The sequence below is a fragment of the Thunnus albacares genome, chromosome 23 (assembly GCF_914725855.1).
Source record: "Thunnus albacares chromosome 23, fThuAlb1.1, whole genome shotgun sequence".
NCBI lineage: Eukaryota > Metazoa > Chordata > Actinopteri > Scombriformes > Scombridae > Thunnus > Thunnus albacares.
The window spans coordinates 4787053-4806148 of NC_058128.1; the positions used below are offsets into that span (position 1 = coordinate 4787053).

The following is a 19096-nucleotide window of genomic DNA, read 5'->3' on the forward strand; positions in this document are numbered from 1 at the left end:
TGTCTATAGGCAGAGGGAAAAAGTTCTCAGGAGATCCAGGAGAGAATTTGAACTTGAAGAATCAATAGTGGGAAGATGAGAGGAGGAAGATGCTAATTTAATATAAAACTTTTAAAGCTGCACCAGGCATCTTTGCACTTTGTGTCCTTGAGTGGCTGAAAAAGACATTTCAAAAAGTTTCTGCTGTGTTGGAAGCAGCATATGTCGTCTTTTTACACGAGTATCAAAGTGCTTTAATGATATTAAGAAAAACAGGATCAATCAATATGTAACAAATAGAAGATATAAGTTGTGAAGACAGTGGAGAGTAACACTGTCAATGACAGTATGTGGTGCAGAGAGGATCCAGAGGTCCATAAATAAGATTAATTTCCACAGAGAGATGAGCAGTAATTATGGAGATGTGGAGTTATATATTACCGCACCCTCAATTTGGGATTTTTTTGATGACATTTTTGAATATTAATGACTTTTTACATACAAATCCCTCCCACTGTGGCTATAAAATAATACTTAATAATTTAGTTCTTTTAATAAAATAATATTAATAATAGATAGAATAATAATATCATTTACAATGAAACAATAAAACATGAATAAATAAAATAGAATAAAATTTCATTAAAATTACAGGATAAGACCAGATAAAACAACCTTAATAGTAACGCAATGGTAAAAAGATGTGTCTTAACAAATGTTTATATAGTGTTGATGATTAAGATGATTGATGATAAGGTTCTGTAGTCCTTAACTGGAAATATATATACTGGACCCACAGATAAGGTGGATTCTTCTGATAAAATAATGAAAGCAGAAGGGACTGAGGATGAGGAGGGAGGGACTATGATGAAGATACAGCTGTTAACTGTATATTAAAAATCATAAATAAAGTGTTTAGAATAAAGAAAGAAAGAATTATTAAAGCCTTATTTACCTTCCTTCCGTGTCTATACAATTTCAGCTGAGGGAGGGTCTTTATGATATGCAGGTTAAAAAATAACACTTTCTAGATACAATGAAGGGCATTTTTAACTCTTTTATGTCAAATTCTTGAAATTATATCTTCACTACTTTGCCTCAAAAGCTGTGGACGGGCAGCATGTGAACATAAAACGTATCCGAACACAAATACGATTGTGGCGTGTGCGTTGATTGCAGCAACTCCTACATTTAAAAAGTTACTAAAAAAACAAATGTTTATTAAGCCATTCATTCATGCATATATGTGGTTTTTTTGGCCCACAGGGGTCTTGAATAATAGTTTATGATGTACAGTAGCTCAATAGTGGGGCGGCCATCTGCCTCGACTTGCTGAGTTTGAGTTTGAAAATGAGCTTCCATTTCCCTTGTTATGAGTTTTTTCCGAGGTAATATCGTTCATAATAAGAGGTGCAGGCTGGAATGTCAAAGGGAAATGTGAATTTTGTTTAAATGTGGACTTTTCCTTTGAAGTCGCAGCCACATGCCTCCATGAAACTGCGACTGACACTTAGTGGTCAAACTCCGTCCACACACGTCATGTACCTGCCACTCTGTTATCACGCTGGTGACTGATGTCTCACCGCGGTGTTACAGTGAAGCTTATTGACTCATCTCTCTCTTCTCTTCTCTTAGGTGGGAATCTGTGGTCGCACAGGCAGCGGGAAGTCTTCGCTGTCTTTGGCCTTCTTCAACATGGTGGATATTTTTGAAGGTGGGTCTGTCTCCTGTCATACCTCAAACAGAGAGGGAGAGCTCACGTTGTATTTTCCGACTCTTTCATCTTTGTTTTAGCTTTGGTGTTTTATCCCTGTCGACTCACAGTCGAGCTCATCTTTCTTTTTTTCTTGCTGTCTTTCACTGGTCCAGTATCTTTATATCTCATTAAAGGGAGCAATTCTTAAGATAACCTCTCGTCCGTTTTGGGAATGTCGCCCAAGGAATTCCCTCAGGGTTGTTTCCTCAAGTACCTCTTGAGTTCTGCTTCACCCAAAAAATAATAAAAGTCTGTCGTCTGTTTTGTCTTTCAACTGTCATGAACTTCCTCGGCCATTTCCTTTGATCGACTGACCAGACAGAGAAGATGTACTTCAAAGCATCTCGGTCTGAGGTCACAGAGAAACCACTCAAATCAGATCCAATTCTGGCTGTTTCTGGTATTAAAGCTTCTAATGTTGAGTTAATATAATCTGGTTTCTTTTGTATTATTGTTAAAATGTAGACTGATTCTATTAAACTGGAAGCAGAAGAACTCACCAACCCGATTACAGTAGCTCTGTTAATGATGTGATGCAACTTCAGCCAGAAAAAAAACAAAAAATTAAAGTATAAAAGAGTATTAAAAAAGTTTTAATTGATTTGGTAACTTTTTATAGACTATTTCAATAAGATAATCTTACAATTTGTTGTTGATAAAACAGATGTCCTATGGCATCCCTTTCTTCCCCCTTTCTTTCTTTTAACTGTCTGTCAAAAGTATGTTTAAATACTCCTTTATGTAATTGCATTTATACTTTTTGTAATACATAATGTACCAAAAACTTATTGCTGTTAGACCGAAGTGTACTTACACCTTTTAAAATTGTTTAATAGATCATATGTGATAGATGTAAAAACCTGTGATAGTAATAGTAATAGTAATACAGAGCAATTGTTAGTTACTACTTAGTTTTTGAAATTTGGATTTTTCAGTAATATTCTATTATTAGGGATATTTCTAATATACATCTGGCACCACACTGATAGTGAGTAATTCAGCTGTTTGTCACATCTTTAATTTATGTATTAACAATTTATTGTTAGAGGCACCAGATTAGAGAGATGTTGTGGCACAAAACTCAGGAAGGAAGTTAAGAAGTTGGACTTACATACATGATGCCACAAAGCCAGCTGAGATTCAAACTGGGTTTTAACGATCCAGTTTATTCCACATCTTGGTCTTTATTGCCCCAACTTAAGAGACCTGACAATTATAGGAGCCAGTTAGGTTCATAACTTTACAGAAGGGTAACATCTAACATCTAACAGGGCTGGATTTTCTCATTTTGTGTATTCTAGTTCACTTCCCTCTTCTGCTGGTTACTTTTATCTTTCTTCTGAGCCTGCCAAAGTCCAGTACGACTCCCCAGATACCCTCGTGCAGGTCTAGTTTTTCTTTTAACATAAAATAAAGAGCTGCTTTAAAAAGCATACAGTAATTTGGGGTCATCATCATGTACAATGGTCTAAGATGTATACCAGTAACTACAATCACCCTGCAGTGCCTTGAAACACTAAATGTTTGTTGGACATACAGCAGATGGAAAAAATTTCCAACATGTTTGGCTTCATCAGGGAGTTGGGCAGGAGTTCAGAAATCAGCAGGTTTCCTATGAAATCTGGTCTTCGGTTTAGAAACACAAGAACTAACAGACAGAATTATTTATAGTAATTATACTAAGGTATCATGATGGACCTATCAGTGTGTATTCCTGCTACATGTCGCCCTTTTAACTCAGAACCTAATCACCCTTTCGGTTTATAGTTCCTTTCTAAAATCTCAAGTGGTAATCATAAACCTTTACAGCTTGCAAACCAAACTGTGTAAATACAGTCTCCTTTAGTTCCTCTTCCTCACTGAAGAACATTATTAATGCGGCCCATTCGTCTGTTCGACCCACAAACTGTTTAGTTTCTCACCTACACGTTAAGAAGCATTAGACTGAAGTGTTTATTCTCATCCAGCTACTTTCTGTGAATTATCTTGAAGTGGAGCCATTAGTGGCTTTAAGTTGCTACAACTTGCTCCAACCTGGCTGTGCTCTTTTAAAAAAAAATTCCACTGTTTTCTCCAAATAACTCTTAATAACCAACCTTTCAAATGATTCACACTCACAAAACTCGTCCAAAGACTTTAAATACTTTTGATATTGATTGAAGACAACACAAACCATCTCGCAGCTGCAAACTCTCAATGTTGAGGTGATCAAAAGATCAGAACAATTAGTCAGAGCTTGTTAGTCAGCCAATCCAAAGGTTCACAAGATATATCTGAGAGGTCACAAAAGAGGAATTAAGAACAAAAACATAATTAAGGCTTTTTCTAATTGTTTTTTTTTTTGTGAACGTCACTCTTTGGTTGAAATGCTCGCAAATCAAGAAAACTTGTGCCGAGTCACCCAAAGGTCACACGAAAGAAGAAGAAAAGAATCACAAAGGTGGAAAACCACTGCTTTACAACATCAGATGTGGGCCAAGTTTCCCCACAAAGCATCTTAAAGATTAGATGATCAGAAGGTTTACGTCTTCAGGAGGAACACGTCGGGGCTGACACATTGTTGGTTTTGGTGCTTTTAAAACCAGCTTGATCCTGTAAAGGGTCAGAAGCCCAAAAAACGGTTGGAAACCACTGCTTTACAACATCAAACCAGGTCATCCTAAATGTAGAGACAAACTAGAAACAATCTGCTCTTAAGTTTAGCCGTTGATGTAAATTACATTTTAACTCAACTGCAGACAAACATGTGAACGCAAACCTTTCAAATGATCCACACTCACAAAACTCGTCCAAAGACTTTAAATACTTTTGATATTGATTGAAGACAACACAAACCATCTCGCAGCTGCAAACCCTCAATGTTGAGGTGATCAAAAGATCAGAACAGTAAAAACAGTAATTCAGAGCTTGTTAGTCAGCCAATCCAAAGGTTCACAAGATACATCTGAGAGGTCACAAAAGAGGAATTAAGAACAAAAGCATAATTAAGGCTTTTTCTAATTGGGGTTTTTTTTCTAAATTTAACAATTTGAGAAGCAGACGTCACTCTTTGGTTGAAATGCTTGTGCCAAGTCACCCAAAGGTCACACGAAAGAAGAAGAAAAGAATCACAAAGGTGGAAAACCACTGCTTCGCAACATCAGACATGGGCCAAGTTTCCCACAAAGCATCTTAAAGATTAGATGATCAAAAGGTTTACGTCTTCAGGAGGAAGACGTCGGGGCTGACACATTGTTGGTTTTGGTTCTTTTAAAACCAGCTTGATCCTGTAAAGGGTCAGAAGCCCAAAAAAGGAAACCATTGCTTTACAACATCAGACCAGGTCATCCTAAATGTAGAGATAAACTAGAAACAATCTGCTCTAAAGTTTAGCCATTGACATAAATTACATTTTAACTCAACTGCAGACAAACATGTGAACGCAAACCTTTCAAATGATCCACACTCACAAAACTTGTCCAAAGACTTTAAATGCTTTTGATATTGATTGAAGACAACACAAACCATCTCGCAGCTGCAAACCCTCAATGTTGAGGTGATCAAAAGATCAGAACAGTAAAAACAGTAATTCGGAGCTTGTTAGTCAGCCAATCCAAAGGTTCACAAGGTACATCTGAGAGGTCACAAAAGAAGAATTAAGAACAAAAACATAATTGAGGCTTTTTCTAATTGGGTTTTTTTTTCTAAATTTAACAATTTGAGAAGCAGACGTCACTCTTTGGTTGAAATGCTTGTTCCGAGTCACCCAAAGGTCACACGAAAGAAGAAGAAAAGAATCACAAAGGTGGAAAACCACTGCTTCGCAACATCAGACATTGGCCAAGTTCCCCACAAAGTATCTTAAAGATTAGATGATCAGAAGGTTTACGTCTTCAGGAGGAACACGTCGGGGCTGACACATTGTTGGTTTTGGTTCTTTTAAAACCAGAAGCCCAAAAAAGGAAACCATTGCTTTACAACATCAGACCAGGTCATCCTAAATGTAGAGATAAACTAGAAACAATCTGCTCTAAAGTTTAGCCGTTGACGTAAGTTACATTTTAACTCAATTGTAGACAAACGTGTGATACTGCATGAACACAAACACAGTCCACTCTGAAAAGGTTTTCATTGCATAGACATAAGATAATTCTGACATCTTAGATTATAAATAGGTTGTAAGTAAACTATAAGTACCAGGAATATCCACCTCTTAAAGCAGTTGAGGTGATTTAGTAGGCGAGACAATATGAACATGGATATCATAGTGGGGTTTTAGTAAAGCTAAAACACTACAGGAGGTAAATTAGTCATCTGGCTCCCCTTCAAAAGATGTTCTGCATCATCTCTAAACGTCCGCCTTCCACCCTGTTCTACAGTAGTGTATGTTTATGTTGGAGAAAAAGTGTTTATCTAACCATCCCTGCTTGCATTCAGCTCCTTTTAAACACTTGTGCAGGTCTCTCTAAGTAAGAATCTAAGTAAGTCTTTTTTGTTCTTTGTGTGTCTGTTTCACTCTTAAATTCCTGACAAGAGGACCTGAAGTAGACTCTTGTATCAGAGGATTAAATAAGGATACAACAAAAGACTTTCATGCAGTCATTTTTTTCTAGGCTCCAGGTTAGATTCCTCTCCAAGACGAGAGTCATTAAGCCTTAAAAATGTCTCTTTTTTGAAAGTGAGTCGTAATCGTATCGTTCTGTTTTTACACTCGATGATGACGACTGCTCTCAGACAGATTATTCAGGCAAAAATGAGATTACACAGTCACTTTTTCCATACACACACACACACACACACAGTAACAAGCAGCAGGTCAGACCTTTTATTTAACAGTAAATTAAGACCTTTGTTTCAGCAGCATTTCCTTATAAAGCAGTGAAATAAAACCTGTGCAGTATCCTGGTGATAGCTCTCCTGACTTAACTGTACAGAACATTCTTGATATCAGTGCTCTGAAAACATAATATAGTATTTAAAAGAACAAAACATATTTATTGAAGGCAGCTGAAGGAGCAGTAATTCTTTTATGCCCCCGTGTGTTCTTCGATTGGAAAGCCCTTGACTTAGATTATAGTTATGAGCGAATGTTTGTTTATTCGCAGGAAAGATTGTCATCGACGGGATCGACATCTGTAAGCTTCCACTGCAGACTCTCAGGTCGAGACTCTCCATCATCCTCCAGGATCCCGTGTTATTTAGCGGATCAATAAGGTAAACAAACACAGATTTAAACAAAGCTTCAGTATATCCTTTTAAACATTTCTGAAATACCATCATATGAAGTCTTGAGATTTGGTTACTGTTTTCCATGACTTTTCACCACCGCTGCTCACAAAACGGAAAATCTTCCTGTTTATATTCTTGTGCAACCAACCATAACACTGACACAGGAGTATTTTAAATTGTGTTGAGACAATTCTCAGATCATAATAAACCTGGGAGGCTTCTTAATAGCCTTGCCTGTAACTTCAAATAAATCTGTCTGAAGTAAAAGAGCAAACAAAAGAAGAGTAAATGATGTGAAGCCTTTAGAGCTAGTGCAGACAGCCTGAATCTTTTGATAAACTGATACATCAGCAAGTCATCACTAATTAAATTGCCAAACTGAAGAAAACGTAACATATCCAGTTAATGTTTTCTGGTTTCTGTTTGCAGGAAAAATCCTGAACTGTTAATTAGAACTACACCCTGTTCAGATTTCTTTCTTTTTGCATTCACTTGCACAGTTTTGATACTAAAACGTGCATAAACTTCTCTGCTTCTCTGTTCATTCCAAACATGTGGGCATGTATTTATTGAGTTTGTTTACATGCGCGCCAGTATCCTGGTTGTGTTGCTCATGTAAACACTATATCCTGGTTTCAGAAAGCTGGATATGTCTTTATCCTGGTTTTGAAAAGCCTGAATATGCCAACCGGGGGCTTGTACTACGAAGCAAGTTCAACATACCCAAGATATCCTGATTGGTCAGTGGGTTGGGGTGTTGATAGGTTGTGATCCAACACTCTGAGGTTAACCTGCTACGGAGCCGGTTAGCTGTTAGCAGCATAAGTTACCATGGTGACCTCATTAACCCCAAATTCTGCTTTGTTTTGCAGGTATTTAGTCTTAAAACTAAATATTGGAGGAAGACATTTTTTGACCTGATGGTGGCGGCACGACGTGATTTAGCCAAATAGGACATGTTCCTGGACCAACATTGCAATCAACCAATCACAGCCCTCTGACAACATCAGTGTGCTGCTCCTGTGCTTCTTTGAAAATTCCTTTGTTTTCCAAATTGAAGATAGTAGAACTACACAAAATCCTTAATTACATGTCTTTAAGTCATTAATATTGAATCATTATAGTCTAAATGACTAAATGTAGGCCTATAACATAGGTTAATTTTGTTTGACCACCTAAAATAAACACATTCTCTCCATTTTTGGAAAGCTTTGTCCTACATCTCGCATCATAATACCTCGAATTGAAATTTATTTCATTTACTGCCATGCTTTTGTGTCTAGATAAACAGTAACACTGCAATCCTGCAAAAAAATGTTTTGAATGGGCTAACAGGTCTTTAGGGTAGGATAAGTCTGATGTATTTTTTATTATTTAAATGTATTTTTGTTACTATCAGTATGAACTACTGTGTATGAAAAGAGCAAAAATGAGTTTCTCTTATGAATAAGTATGGTTCAACTAGCCACCACCAAAATTAAATGCTGCTGACCAAAGCAAAATTAGGGCTCTTATATCATCTTTATCCTTTAATATTAGTGAATGCTATTCTAGCTTATTGGCAAGCTTAATAGCATAGCCTACCTAGCTAGCAAGCTAACTCGCTAATCCTGCAGTAGCTCATATAGGTGCAGCTCTAGGTAGGTACTAGACTATAATGGTTAAATATTAATGACTTGCAGTTAAGGAGGATTTTGTTCAGTTGTACTAACTTCAATTTGGAAAACAAAGGAATTTGAAAAGAAGCACGGGAGCAGCACACTCATGATGTCAGAGGGCTGTGATTGGTTGATCGCAATGTTGGTCCAGGAACATGTGCTTCTTGGCTAAATCTCGTTGTGTGATGGTGGCGCTGGAGGAAAGGTCAGAGGATCACCAAAGATAGGTTAGGAATTAGGATCCAAGTTGGAAAGATGAGATTAGAAGAAAGTGTTGGTGGATTTACAGATAGGAGAGAAACAGTAAGATGATGTACTGTATAATATATGTTGGCCTGTCACTTTAAACAAGTTCAAATTTCTATTTAAGTTTAAAGTTTTTCTATACAGGCTACGGTTATAATGGCACACATGGAAAAATCTGCTTGAGCCAAAAACTAAACTGCTGCAACGAGTGAATAAATAAAGAACAGAAAAAATCCTCTTTGCTGGATCGTAGTCCAAGTGTTTGGTCCTGAAAGACGTTTGTCACATGACGACACAAAGTCCCAGCTGTGGGGTTAGTGGTTAACAACACAGTGGGAACTCTGGCTGGGACCTAATCTGACTTTTGTCACAGACGTCATGGACTGGAGAGGTCGTTAGAGGGATGAAGGACCCTGCGAAGGTCTTTGTCTCCTTCTTCTTCTCTGTAATACACACTGTGTAACCTCTGTGTATTTGTATTACAGGATCATACAGTGACTCTGTGTTTGTTATAAAAGACAAAGAGCATGTGCTATTTGTTTGGACAGATAGATAATTGTGTGAGTGTGAGAGTGTGAGAGACAGAGTGTGTGTCTTGGCATTTCCACCGGCACTTGTTTATGTGAATGTAAGCCAGGGGTGAATGGTCGACAGTAACTGTTTCACGCTGTTATCTCAGATGTTGCTGTAATGTTCTGACACACTCTGACTCTGACGCTCACACGTCCAGCAGAAACCCTCGGCCCGTTTGTCACATCATGATTATTTCTACAGTTAATTCACAAAAGCTCACTAAGGGAGTCGGAATATGGGAAGTTTATTGTCCAAAATAAACAAGGAATTAATTACGTGCACCCATACTAACAGCAATAATCTCTATATGAGAGAGAATTAGGCAGGATCTGTTTTTATTTTCTGTTTTTCAACATTTTCTCCTCATTTTTGAAGCTAATGAAGTAGGTAACCTGCATGATATAATGTCTTATCTCTAAGATATTATGAACTGGATGTCTCCAAGCTTCCAGCTCAACAAAAATAAGTCCAAATTGTTTTATTTGGTCCTTTTTCAAATCAGTCTTGGCCTCGTCTGCAGCTGCCAAGACTGCAGCCAGAAACTTGAGATAGCAAACAAGTGACTGCAGCTATTAAATCATGTTTGCTCTTATTTCATATCGATCTAGAAAAGGCAATTCATGCTTTCATTTCATCCTGTTTGGAGTCTCATGTACTCGTGTAGCCAAACAAATAATTACTCAACTACAGCCTTTACAAAATATAGCTGCTCAACTGCGAACTCAAGCAAAGAGAAGATGTTTTGATTTTTTATTAATCACATTTAAAAACACTCTTATCTATATTTCTGGGTGGCTGCTCTGATTTGGATCCTTAGGAAGGGATCTGCTCTTAAATTCTGATTCAAAGCTGAAGCCCATTGATGATATAATAAACTCAGTTGTTGATATGGGAGTTAATGCATACAGAAGACTCCATGTGCTGCACATAAATGTAGTCTGAATTCAGCAACTTCCTTCCTCCTTACATTACATACATGCCATTCAATAAATAGGACCAAAAATAAAGAACTTTCTCTCCTGTTTATATGCTAATTTTATGCTTATTAGGAACTCCACATGTTCTAGAGAGCTTTATATACATACACCTGCTGGACACTTGGACTGCAGCCAACGATTATTTTCATTAGCGATTAATCTGTCAGATTATTTTTGTGGTTAATCGATAAGTTGTTTGGTCTATAAAATGGCAGAAAGTTGTGATAAATTTGAATCACTGTTCCCTAAAGCCCAAGATGAAACCAAAAATGTCATGTTTTGTCCCGACCAACAGCCCACAACCCAAAGATATTCAGTTTACTGTCACAGAGGACAAAGAAACCAGAAAATATTCACATTTAAGAAGTTGGAACTAGAGAATTTGGGCATCTTAAAAAATGACTCAAAATAATTATTCAATCATCAAAATAGTTGCCAATTTAATTTTCTGTTGATTGACTAATTGCTTAATCGACTAATCGGTGCAGCTAGTAGCATGTGGGTCACTTAGTGTTCTCACTGGGTGGTTCATTAATTCATTAATGAATAAAAGCAAAGGTACAATCATCCAAAATGCAGTCGTTTATAGCTTTATAGTACAAAACTTGTTTTAATGGTTCATGTTTGTAATAATCCGAAGTGTGGCTGCATCCTTCACACCCTGATGATGATGCTTCCTCATTACAAATGTGTGAAACTCTGCATGAATTGTGTCCCGTCGCAGGTTTAATCTCGATCCAGAGAGGATGTGCACTGATGATCGACTCTGGGAGGCGCTAGAGATCGCTCAGCTGAAGAACATGGTGAAGGCGCTGCCTGGAGGAATAGGTACTCAAATAAAAATAATTCATCTAAAGATGAATTTGCGGGATACTCTGATTGGCATCAAGAGCTTAATCGAATGTGTCTTGTTTTATGTGTCCAGATGCGGTTGTGACGGAAGGCGGGGAGAACTTCAGCGTCGGTCAGCGGCAGCTCTTCTGTTTGGCGAGAGCTTTTGTCCGAAAGAGCAGCATCCTCATCATGGATGAAGCCACAGCATCTATAGACATGGCCACGGTGTGTTTGTGTGTCCGTACTATCAGATAATGTACAATTCTCAGTCATGTGAGGAAGATTAAACCCCCCTGAAATCAGTTATCACCACAGAAACTTTCAGTCTAAATCAAGATACAGAAGGTAGTTGTAAGTCATCTACCACATAATATAACATTAGTTTTCAAGCATGACTTGAACTTCATTGGGAAACTTGGAATTATTAATAATTCCCTTTCAAATAACAACTTTTACTTTCTCTTTCCCTCTCCAGGAGAACATCTTACAAAAAGTTGTGATGACAGCTTTTGCAGACAGAACGGTCGTTACAATCGCAGTAAGTCTTTCAGTCCGTTATCTTGTTGATTTTGAAGCAAGTCTGATACAAATCACAACTTTTATTTGTAGTAGACTATCAATAAACTCCAGTCCTACAGCTAAGGTGTGTTCAAGGTTTGTTTAGCGCTGATAGATACAGATATAAAGCTCTCCTGGCTTGAGCTCTATGTGCATCTATCGCATAATATTTTCCTTTAGGATGCCTTATGCATCCTTTTCCTGCATCTTTTCCCTTTTCTCACTAACTATTTTTCCATATTATTTATTTAGTGTCTTTAATGTAAAGTCAGTCTTCTCGGCCACTTGTTTCACTTATCTGCTTTCCTTTTCTGACTTCTCTCTCTCTCTGTATGTGATGCCGTCTTGTCCTCCGTTTGTTCTCTCTTCCTCCCTCGTTTCTTTTTCTATTATTCTTGACTATTTCTTTTTCCACCCACTATCATCCACCCTTTTTTTTCCTCCTATCTATCTTTACTTCAATCATGTTCCTCTCCTTCCCACTTTTCCTTTTCTTTGTGCACTTGCGTTTACTTTTCCATCTTTCTTTTCCTTCACTTTTATCTCTGCACTCCCCAAACATCCTCCCTTACCTTTTCATTCTTATCCTTGCTTTTGCCTTTGCTTTTCTTTCACCCCCATCTTCACTCTCTCTATCCTTTCCATGATGTTTTCTCTCCCCTTCCCCCTCCTCGTCTTCCTTTCTGTGCCTTCGTCCTGCCTCCAGCACCTTGTGTCCTCTATCCTGGACGCCGAGCAGGTGTTGGTCTTCTCCTCAGGGATCTTGGTGGAAAATGACTCAGGTCCCAACCTGCTAGCACAGGAGGAGAGCCTCTTCAGTGTGCTAGTGAGGACTCACAAGTAGACCTGGATCAGCCCAGCACAATTTTGGCTCAGCCCAGCTTTCTTTCTGCCTTTTCTCTTTTCTTCTATTTCCCATCTTTCCTGGCTGAGTCAGTGCTGGAGTCTGAGTCTGAGTCTGCTGAAGCCTTACTGCCACTGACAGCCTGGTTGGTACCAAAAAAAACCTACTGCATGCTCTTTTACAGTGCAGTACAGTCCGGTACAGTGCCGTGATGCACAATTTGGCCACAGTGTATAGTGTGGTGGTAGTTAAATTTAAAATGGTCTACAATTCTTGCAGAATTAGTTTAGAATATGTCAGAAAATGTGTTAAGATTATTGTGCACGCAAAGCACACCTAGATGTACTTTTCTCCAATAACGGCTACAAACATTTGTTGAGGGGGTGTCCCGAGGTGGTCCCAGGTGTGCAGAGAGATTTAGCCCGCTATTTCACCCCAGTATTTCCTCCCAGTTGAGCAGTTGGCTTAACTCCAGGATCACAACAGAGTGAATTTAAGAGCTTTGCTTTGAGACTCAACTCTCCGTGAACCGCTGTGTCGTATTATTATGCATCTATCTCACAACCCGTTTTAAACCCTGAGGTCTCTGAATCCCTCACTCAGATCAAGCTATCTTCTTCCTGGAGGAAAAAAACAAATTTAGAGTTGCTGACCCTTATCCCAACAGTGTTAAACTTAAGCCCCAATTTACCACTCCAATGACGCAGAAAGGACGACATCATCTGCAAAAAAACGGAGATCCAATTCTCATGTCTATTATCTACACAAACCCCCATTTAAAGTCCCTCAGCAGGACTATTTAGTCTAGCACAATGTCTCTTGTTACTGCTTTAGATGAGTGCAGATGGCCTGTGGAGGTAATTCCAGGTCTTATGTAGCAGGAGTAGATCCTGAGGCTGATTTTTTGCTTTTATTGACAGACTGGTGAGAAGCAGAGAAGATTGGAGAAATAAAAGGATTCAAGAGATAAAAAGGGTTGAAATTACCTTCACCAGGAGACACAAACCAAAATTAAAGTGTTGTATCACATGTCATATAGCAAACTTATCCACTATCCTTCTTATTCAGTAATTAGTTGTTTAGTCTTCCACATTAGACTTGTTTTTCTATGGAGACCACTCATTTATTCAAATAAAACTAATGTAAAACCTGGCACAGAAACACAGAGAACCATCAATCAAAAGAGCTTGTTGGCTTGTTAAACAGTACATAATAGAACAGAAAACTCAGTGTTTGTGCTATGATGTATTTTTTTTTCTTTCATTCATCGTCTACAAACATTTCTTTAGGATCTGACTGTGTTTTCTTTGCCTCCTTTCTCGTCTCCAGCACCGTGTCCACACCATCCTCACAGCTGATCTGGTCATTGTGATGAAGCGAGGGAACATTTTGGAATACGACAAACCCGAGACTCTTTTGGAGCAGGAGGACGGGATGTTTGCTTCATTTGTCAAGGCTGACATGTAGACACACCGTCTGTCGTCACCCGGCAACTGACGGACTGATCAGTTTGTTTTCTCGGTGAGGCGGACAGACCGATGTGACACTAAAACGCTCCTGTGACGCCAATAACAAGAAGCTTCTCTGTGGAAAGGAAAACATATCCAGAAACACCATTATCATCACCAGTTATTTCAGGAATTTATGAATTTAACAAGTCGTACCTGAATATTTTAGCCCATCAGACAATTTAATACTGCCTTTTTTTATTTTTTATAAATGAAGACACACCATTTATTATTCAGATGATAGGCAGATTATCCAGTCCATCGATCAGTTTTAACAATGGAGACATTTAAAATTCTTATTCCTTGGATTAATGACCTTTAAGTAACCAGTATAAAGAGTACAAAGTTACAATGTAAATATGAAATATGAAAATATATGTTTTTGTTTCCCTAGACAGCTAATATGTGATGCTAAAGGCTAGCTCTGGATTTATCAGTAATTATGGCAGGGAGATAGTAGCCAAATATATCTTTCCTGTTACCACAGGCTCGGGATAATTAATGGATATGGTTGGTTTTACTCTATATTTTTCTTATTGTCAACAAATCCCACGAAAATACCAAAACCTACAGTATCTTAGTCCGTCTCTCAATACTTTCTGACTTACTTACGTTGTCTGTAGCACTCAGATCCAAGCCCATTGGTTCCCACTGGAGGTGTAAATCTTTAAAAAACAGATCACAAATATAAAGTTTCATATTTTAAAATTGATCTGGGATTTCCTGAAATAGCTGGTCACTGTAGTTTGTATCAAACGTTACTCAAACGGGAGGAAATGGTGAATTTGTCAGGGACTATTTTCAGCGGTGGATGAATCCACATTTGGTGCCGTAGTGAGTATTTCTGGCAGCAGGATGGTGTGTGTGTGGGACTGAGTCAGAATAAACAACAGTGTGTGTGTGGTTTTTAATCTGCAGCACAGAGGAGGAATATATATCAGGCTTTGAACACACACACAGACACACACAATATTTAATTGTTTTTTGTCTTTTCATGGGATTTGTTGAAAATAAGAAGAACATAAAATATCAACACTCTTGTTTTTAAGGTTCCATCCCTTGTTATTCTTGTCATCTTCTTACCCACCATGTCGTTCTCTACCAATAAACACCATATCAGTTAAAAATCAATCACAGATCAGTTAAGTGATCGAGTAATTGAGCGTAAACTTAAATTTCCCTTGTGTTAAATAAGAAGTGCAACTTTAAAAAAAAAGCCAACTCATAGAGTACTAGAATATAAAAGTCATTTTATGGAAGATTTCATTGGTTTTGATTTCAGGTTTGTCATTTATACCGTAGAGTTGCAATGTTTAGGTCCTGAAAGGATCATTTTATATTGATAGAAAGAGTCTTTATCTTGTTTTTAAAAAAAATTCTTGTTACATTGTTACATTCTTTTGGATTATGCATCACATGTATCAGTTTTATTTCTATTTAGCACTAGTATTATGCAATAATAAGGAAGGGAGAAACTTGTATTTAAATCCTTTTATAATCATTGAATGTTGGCTGCCTTGTGCAGCAATTTAAAATCGTAATCATTTATACCCTGGTGTAGTATGTGCTACATTTGTATAAGTTCTGCCATAGAAGTATTATTGATAGACCTGACACTGCTGTTGCAATCAATGAGATGTTTTTTACCGACCGTTTGTTGCATCAAACCTAAGAGGATGATTTGTCTTTGCTGCAACGTGAAGCCCTCATGCTGAAACCCAAGATGAGGATGTAAAGCCGGTTGTTGCGGCATTCGACAAAGTAAATGAACATCGGAGGATTTGCTGCCATTATGTCTGTTCTGAAACACATCTGCAACTTGTGACGCCATCAGACCTTAAAATGTCCTCGTCCTACTTGGAATGTCCACCAGGAGATGGACCCGGACGTCTTTTACCAGTTTTCGATCCAACATGATGTCAGCATGGCAAAGAATCTATCGAAACGCCATCAGCAGCCATCTTTGATGAACCAGCGTCATTGTCAGAGAACAACAGGAAGGTCATGTGTATGTGGGTCCATTTGGCAGTCAAATTTAGTGTAAAGGAGGTAAAAAAATATACCAGAAACAAAATTTGCTTCTTGATTTATGATCAGAACCATCTGTTGCTAATAGATTTGTGCATTTACAGCATATGACTACTAATTAATCATATTTCTGTTTTTTAATTGAACCTGGCAAGAAAAATCTGTCAAGTAAACTAACAAAACTAATCTAGGAAGACACTTCAAACATGTGAGTAGGTTTTGCAAGCTAGATATTTTGTTTTTGGTATTCTGCCACCTCCAATCTGCCAAAAGCAGGTGTGATGTTCTCTGTTCTGTCAGTTGTATTTCTATGCCTACACTAGTACAAACACTGTAGGGTGTCACGGCTCGGTGTGAAGCCAGTGAGCCTTCTGTCTGTCTGTGGTCATGCATTGCTGAACTTATTATCCTCTGGGACAATAGACACCAAACATTAGCTCCCTTTAACTCGAGAGATGTCGAAGGCTTGTTTTTTGGACTGGTAATGATTTTTGAGAATCAGTTTCTAGCTGCTGTACAGATTCAACAAGTTCGTTAAAGCTGCATTAAATCAGTATTTTATTTATATTAACAATGAATCAAACGGCTATGTGAAATAATGACGAATCCACAGAGAATTGCTTCCTGTCTCTGCAGCTCTACGGAGCTTTTCAGCCTTTTTAACTCATTGTTTTGGTTTTCCAGCCGACAATCTCCACTCTCATCAATCCTGTTTCCAGCAGCAGCAAGCAGCTGTTTGCAGCAAAAAAAACTGATAAACCCAGTGTACACCACCCGCCCAGCACCAAAACAGCCCACACAATTAGTGAGAGAGATATATATAATAAGATAATATATCAGATGTTGTGTTTTCAGCTTGTTCTGCTGCCCCCAAGTGGCCAAAACAATCAAATAATGCAGCTGTAACACCCAATTAGTTGTGCTTGCGATACAATTATTAACCTCACTGATTAGATATGATTCTTACAGGCTTGTTACTTTTTTTTGGTGCAGTTGAACATTGTTTGTGCTGATGATGATTCAACTATTAGAGTTTCAGTTTCCAACCAAACAGTGCAAACAGTTAATAGCATTTTTACTTCCAGAACTATGTTGGGATTATACGATTTTAATCCCATAACCCACATAACCCTCTGTTTATTAGGAGTCTAAAAGTCTGTTTAATTTGACATTAGCAGCCAGTCTGCTGCATTAAATAATGTTTGTGTCTTCTTGTGGACAAAATACTGATGAAGTATCTACTTACATTTTACAGTTTATAGTTACAAGACAATTCAAAGTGCTTTACATAAGACGAAATATGAAAGAAACAGAAGGAAAGGTAAAAAGACACATAAATAGAGTTTAAAAGAGGAAAATAAAATAGAAGATGACAATAAGATATAATAGAATAATACAGATTAAACAGGTGAATAACACTTACAGTGCAGAGCGAGATAATTCAGCATCCAAACTGTCTCATAAAGTTGAACTTTCTCTTAAATCACTGGTTCCAGTGACTCGTCCCATCTCTCTGGGAGCGGTGCTGTTGTCCCTTTGTATTATTGTGATAGATGATATCTTACTTTGCTTTCAAATGAGATTTTAAAAATGACTTTGTACTGTACAGACTGAATGCCAAAACTGATTCTTCTGCAAGAATGACAGCATCTTTTTTTTTATTTTTATTTTATTTTAACTGTATTCTCAGATGTTTCATCTCAAGCTCGGTGTGTTTTCCTCTTTTACACTTTTTCATTCTTTGATATATATATATTTACACCCCAAGAGTTAAAATGAACATTTCCAAAATTCACTGTACAGTATAAAATTACTTTCCACTCAAAGTTCACCTGTATAAACAGATTTCAGATCTTTATAACTTCCTCTGTCTTCCCATCTGAAGCTGTTGGGAACAAACTATTTTAATAACGTTTCCTTTAAAAAAACAAAACAAAAAACAAAACATGGGCGTAAATGTTATGTGAAATCTGCACCTCTGCTGCAAGTTTGCATGTAACATCTATATGCATTTCTTTGCTCTCATGCACACTCGACAGTTGAAGAATGCAACTCAATAACTACCAGGCATCAATTTCACAAGCACAGTCCAGTTTAAGATGATTTTTAAAAAACGTATGTAAGTGTAAATTCTGTATGGAGGCGCTTGTATATCCAAGAATTTTTAAACATATAGCAAAGTATTATTGCGTGCCTACAACATTTTTTTTACACTTGAAATGATAATAAAGTGGTTTTGAGTGAAATGAGCCTTTTTTTCTTTCTCATTTAACCTGCAGCAAATGAACCTCTGCACACAATATGTTGCTAAATGGCGCCACCTGCTGAAAAAATATCAAATTGATAAACATGAATTTGGTCCTGATATGGAACATTTAAATGTTTAAAACCAGTTAGTAAGATAAATGACTTTGTACCAAGAAATATGTCAAACTAAGACGTTTTAGCAGTTCTTTGGTGAATCAGCAGAGTTTCCTACTTTTTAAAAACTGCTTTATTATTTTATTGTAACAGGAATTTAAGCATAAACACAACAAAAGTAAACTTGAGGATCTTATTTGTCAATATAAAGTCATATTTATGAACATCTAACTGTATAAAACTGTCATTGATTTGTTTAAACCCCGTTATTTATTAGGGTTGGCTAACATTTGGCTTTCATTTGTGTAATTGTAAAGTCCTTCTCTGCATTAACTCCAGTGTTTCTGATCAATAAATTGTTATGAACGGTTCAGGAAACACTGGGAGAAAGATGATAAAAACACATTTAAATTCAATCCAGCCTATATCAGCAAATTAGAAAGCAGAAATGTAAACGTTTGGAATCAAATTCACATCTCTACAGCCATAAAAAGTTGCTTCAGCAGGTCTTGTAACAATGTAAAGATAATATACACAGTTGTTGTTTTGTATTTATTGGGGCCATG

The 19096-nt window shown here is 37.4% G+C and overlaps 1 protein-coding gene across 8 annotated transcripts in view; it reads left to right on the forward strand.

Moving 5' to 3' along the window:
• The window catches only part of abcc9 (ATP-binding cassette, sub-family C (CFTR/MRP), member 9), an 81664-nt gene extending 63584 nt beyond the window's left edge, over nt 1–18080 (forward strand). For 4 of the 8 annotated variants that reach the window (XM_044342922.1, XM_044342925.1, XM_044342924.1 and 1 more), the window contains 6 exons: nt 1615–1693; nt 6820–6928; nt 11122–11225; nt 11323–11456; nt 11707–11769; nt 13963–18080. In XM_044342922.1, the coding sequence (XP_044198857.1) occupies nt 1615–1693; nt 6820–6928; nt 11122–11225; nt 11323–11456; nt 11707–11769; nt 13963–14100 (627 nt within the window). In that variant the 3' untranslated portion in view covers nt 14101–18080. Of the gene's footprint in view, nt 1–1614; nt 1694–6819; nt 6929–11121; nt 11226–11322; nt 11457–11706; nt 11770–12495; nt 12779–13962 lie in introns of all 8 variants that reach the window. The other 4 variants (XR_006400465.1, XR_006400466.1, XR_006400467.1 and 1 more) reach the window with 2 other exon arrangements.
• Nucleotides 18081–19096: the final 1016 nt, after the last annotated feature.